The sequence below is a fragment of the Penaeus japonicus genome, unplaced genomic scaffold, assembly GCF_977035675.1.
Source record: "Penaeus japonicus unplaced genomic scaffold, GWHDUDI00000001_assembly GWHDUDI00000038, whole genome shotgun sequence".
In the NCBI taxonomy this organism is placed as follows: Eukaryota; Metazoa; Arthropoda; class Malacostraca; order Decapoda; family Penaeidae; genus Penaeus; species Penaeus japonicus.
In genome coordinates, this window is record NW_028234440.1 from 1533727 (window position 1) to 1538726 (window position 5000).

The 5000-nt window shown below is 46.4% G+C and overlaps 1 protein-coding gene across 12 annotated transcripts in view; it reads right to left on the minus strand.

The window, feature by feature from the left end:
- Window positions 1-5000, minus strand: part of hth (Meis homeobox homothorax) — a 541136-nt gene that overhangs the window by 21445 nt on the left and 514691 nt on the right. For 7 of the 12 annotated variants that reach the window (XM_086532857.1, XM_043026120.2, XM_043026140.2 and 4 more), the window contains one exon: window positions 812-879. The exons of 4 other annotated variants lie outside the window; for them this stretch is intronic. In XM_086532857.1, coding sequence (XP_086388983.1) covers window positions 812-879 — 68 coding nt within the window. The remainder of the gene's footprint in view (window positions 1-811; window positions 880-5000) is intronic. One more of the 12 variants, XM_043026108.2, reaches the window with a different exon arrangement.

A 5000-nucleotide genomic window follows, 5' to 3' on the forward strand; every position in this document is an offset into this window, starting at 1 on the left:
GGGGAGAGGGGACCCACGGGGGAGGGGGGGAGGGGAGAGGGATATGGGGAAGGGGTATTTTATTTTATTTTATTTAGTTTAATGGGGGTAAGGGGAGGGGGGCTTGAATGAATGAATGGATTCTAAGTCTCTTGTGGAGGACTTGATTCTTTTTTTTCTAATTTATATAAAATTGGGGGGGGAGGGGGGGTTTAGAAGGGGGAGTGGGGGGGGGGTGCTCCGTCATGCAGCAGTGTTTTAGATATCGGGAGAAAGAAGTTAATCTGCATGGAGGAAATGTGCGAGCAAGCTCATATATATATCCCCACTTCTTCCAAAGTACTTTTTTTTGTTTGTTTGTCGAAAGCAGGCAAAAGCTTTAAGTCTTTCTCCTCATACAAAAGTTATCATCAAAGCTTCTGAAAAGCACTTGAAAGCAAGCGAAAGATGTTCTAGCAATGGGGTATGTGGGGAGGAGGGGGGAGCGAGAGGGGGGGGCGGCGGGACATCTAGAACCCCCTCCCCTCCCCACTCCCCTCGTGGGTCCCCCTCCGAGTCTCTCCCGGAGGCCCTAGATGGGCGTGCGGGCGTGGCGGGGGGTGTTGGCGGGCGGGTGAGACAAGCGTGAAGCAGAGGGAAAAAAACAGTGCACACGTGGTTCAACAATGGGCGTAGTAAATGGGCGTGTGTGGGCGTGTGGGTGGTGGTGTGTGCTGGGACCTCGAGCACCCACGCTTGCCCTCCTCCTTCGCCGCCTACTCATGGCTAGTCGCAGGCGGCCCGGGAAGCGTGGGCGTCGGGCGGGCGTGAGCTGTATTACGGAACGACTTACCACTGGCGCCGGCTCGGTTGGATTGATCTATGAGCGGCTGAACTATCCGCCGGCGGGCATTGATAAACCTGAGGAGGAAGCATGACAGCCGGGGTTTATGTGGGTCCGTCTACGCACTCATTCAGCCGGTGCTGACGGTGGCAGGACACACGCAAACGCACGCACGCACACACACACACACTCGCACGCACGCAATGACATGGTTATCTTTTTAGTTATCTCACATACTCTCTCTCTCTCTCTTTCTCTCTCTCTCTCTCTCTCTCTCTCTCTCTCTCTCTCTCTCTCACACGTAATGAAAAAGTTGTATCTCTCTCTTACGCATTCACACATACTATGAAACTGACACTTACTTAAAATACACATTCATACTTAAAAAAAAACACACACACTTATATATATATATATCATTAAAAATAATAATAATTTCATGACTGAATACCTGGGCTGCCTCCAATCACTGGAATTTTTATTTAAGCATCTAATAATTATAATTAACAATCTTAATTAAATTAATGTCTTCAGAGGCAGCCATATCATCATGAACACATATATTTATATATCACATACAACCACAATACATGAATAATTATAGAACCACTTGAGTGTAATTGGTACACAAATATTAATAAAAAAAAAACTATCTAAAATTGAACACAAACGAACATAAACTACGAACTAAAAAAAAACCTGGTCCGTTCTAAATAACATTCTAGAAATTGAATAAAAAAAATAAAAAAAGTTGAAAGTTCGACCAGGTTCAAGTTCATAGTTCAGGTTCAATGTCTACTCTTCCGTCTAAAGTAAGAGGAAGCGAGAGATGAACAAAAACTGGATTGAAAGAGCCACTGGAAGCGTGTTCACCTCCGACGATTTCCGAATCGTGATCATCGGATACATTGCTTTGAACATTGCTGAACTTTTTTGTTCTAGAAGGTTCGAGTCGGATCGCACAATGGTATAAGTAAAAAACAACAACAAAAACAACAACAACAAGATTAATCTATCTATTTCTATCTATCAATATATATATATAGCTGTTCAACGCCGAGAAGGATTTGACATTATCGCATTTTTAATCCCACAAGAACATATAAGAAAAAAAGAAAAAAAAAGAGAAAGAAGATATAAAAAAAGGTATATACGTCTCAGTTATAGAACCGCTTATCCCAGTGTCTTATCAGAAGAACGCAATGTTCAGCCTACAACTTTTGTTACGCGTTTTGGAAACTTTTGAAGATCGGGTTCGCTATTTCCTTGTTATGTATCATTATATATACTTTTTTTCCCCTCTGTCTCTCGTGGCAAAGGACATCCCTGGAAATTGGGGCTAATAAACATCTCTGGAACTGGAGATCATCCCTAGTTAGGGACCTGAGGGGAGAGTGAGGGACCTGGGCCATCGCGTAAGGGCGAAGGGCAGAAGGGACCTCTCTCTCTCTCTCTCTTTCTCTTTCTTTCTCTCTCTCTCTCTCTTTTTCTCTCACTCTCTTTCTCTGTAAATCTGTCTCTCACTCTTTCGTCTTATCTATCTATCTATCTACCATTTGTGTGTTTCCCTACTCTTTCTCCACTTCTCTCTCTATCCCTCCCTCTCCTCCCCCAGCCTAAGGAACCCCTCGCCCCCTCCTCCCCCCTCCCCCCCTTTCCAGCTCGCGCGCGGGTCTGTCCCATCACTTCCAGGATCGTGGAGTCCCATTTTCCAGCTCACCAGAGTCACAAGGCGGCCGAAAGTTGACCCTTCCAGGAGTGTTTTTCAGGGGAGACTCGCTTACTTTTGCGCCGAATTCATCTCCTTTCTCATTCGTGGGGCTGTAGTGGAGACTCGGGAATAGTCGTGTTCTTTTTTTTTTATTCGTATATATAAATTTGTTTTCTCTTCTTTTCTTGTTTTTGTTTTGTTTTTGTTTATTTTGTCTTTGTTTTCCTTGTTTTGTTTTTTTTCTCTCGGTCTTTGGTTTTCTTGTTAAGGAGGATTATCGTTCGGGATTATGTTCGCTTTGACATGAATGAAGCGACTTTGACATGAGGAATGTTATTTGCGTATCTAAGCCCTGTCTATATAACACGCCAGAAAGGGGCAAAACAAAACAAAACAGGAAAACACACGTATAGGCTTCGAATTTTTCTCCCCTTTATTCCCACTTCCTTTTCTTATCTACAATCCGTTAAACATGAATACTTCGCATCTGTCCCTCTTCTCTCCAAGAAAAGAAATAAAATAAAAAAAATATATATATACACATACATACCAAAAACCTAATACGTTAGGTAGTATACGAAGGAAAGACACATTTCCCGTTCCATTGCACACCGTCTAAACCTCCCCCTTCCCCCTCCCCATCCCCCTCCTGCCCCCTGTACCCCCTATCCCCTACCCCAAGGCCTGCGGGTATTCCAGAGAGAATGGCGTTCACAGCCGCGATGCGGAGAAAGTGAGTGAGAGTGAGAGCGAGAGTGAGAGAAAGAGAGTAATAATATATATATATATATATATATATATATATATATATATATATATATATATATATATATATATGTGTGTGTGTGTGTGTGTGTGTGTGTGTGTGTGAGAGAGAGGGGGGGGGGGAGGGAGAGAGAGAGAGAGAGAGAGAGAGAGAGAGAGAGAGAGAGAGAGAGAGAGAGAGAGAGAGAGAGAGAGAGAGCGAGAGAGCGAGAGCGAGAGCTCCTCCATCTGGCCGTAAACACACGCACGCACACTGCCTTGGACTTAATTTTCCACCCCAGTTGAGCTCCCTACTGGAGGTGCAACGGCGGGAGATGGAGGGAGAGGGGGAAATGGTGAGTGAAAGGGCGAAATGGAGAAAGAGGGGAAGAGAGGGAGAGAGAGAGAGAGAGAGAGAGGGGGGGGGGATAAAAGGTACCGTCGGTACCGGGTGAGGGGAGAGGGAAAGGGAGATGGAGGAGGAAGAGGAGATGGAGGAGGAAGAGGAGATGGAGGAGGAAGAGGAAGAAGAGTGAGGAGAAAGAGGAGACGGATGAGGTAAATGATAAGGAAGAAGAGGAGGAAGGAAGAGGAAAAAGAGAAAAGGAAATAAAGCGAATGAGGAAGAGGAAGAGTAGGAAGAGTAGGAGGAAGAGGAGAAGGCGCAGCGGAAGCGAGTGAGATAGTACCGCAATTATCTCTATCTCGGATCAGCCCTCCTTCTTTTCCTTCCGAATTTCTGTAACAGATACCGAAATCCGCGGGATAAGGAGGAATAAATCCAAGGATATCGGAACGCGGGAGGACCCCAATCCCACCAATCCGGGATTCCAACCCCCTTGCTCGCCTACGACAACCTACACCCTCACACACCCTCTCCCTCTCTCCCCACACCTAACCCCCCCCCTCCCCTACTGACGGAGCTCCTACGAGTCCGCCACGCTCACCCCCCCCCCACCTCCCCCTTTGCCCCTTAGTGAGGTCTTCAGTGTTCAGATAACGAGAGAAAATAATAAGCGAAAATCAGAAGATAAGATGAAGTCACCGAAGGAATAACACATAAGGCAAAAGGAAAGGGAAGGGAGGGAGGGAGGGAGGGAGGGAGAGGGAGGGAGAGAGAGAGAGAGAGGGAGAAAAAGAAAGAGAGAGAGAGAGAGAGAGAGAGATAGGGATAGGGAGAGAGAGAAAGAGAAAAAGAAAGAGAGAGAGAGAAAAGAAAAAAAAAAAATCTTAATCAGCGAAACCTGCTGACCACTGAATTTGGTGACACGAATTACCCCTATTCTGTCCAGTAAGGGAAGGAGTCAGGAATCTAAAATTAGGAATCACGGTTGAGGAGGAGGAGGAGGAGGAGGAGGAGGATAGAGGAAGGAAGGGGCAGGAAGGAGAGAGGAAGGAAGGAGGAAGGAAGGAAGGAAGGAGAGAGGAGAAGGAGAAAGGGGAGGAGAAGAAAGGGGAGGTGGAGGAAGGAGGGAGGAGAGAGGAAGAAAAATAAGTATAAAGGAAGAGGCAGAGGAGAAGGAAACAATAAAGAAAGGAAGGAAGCAAGGAGAGAGAGGAGAGGCTGAAGAGGCGGCGACGAGTGTTCTCGTGGAATCGGGCGTTCCATCTGGGAATGACTGGAATTATCGACAGCAGGGACGCCCCAGGAGAGAGAAAATCTCGACGGTGGCTAACGACTTCGGGGGGAAAGAGGGGGGAGGGGGGAGGGGGGAAGAGGAGGAGAGGAAAGGGAGGTAAGAG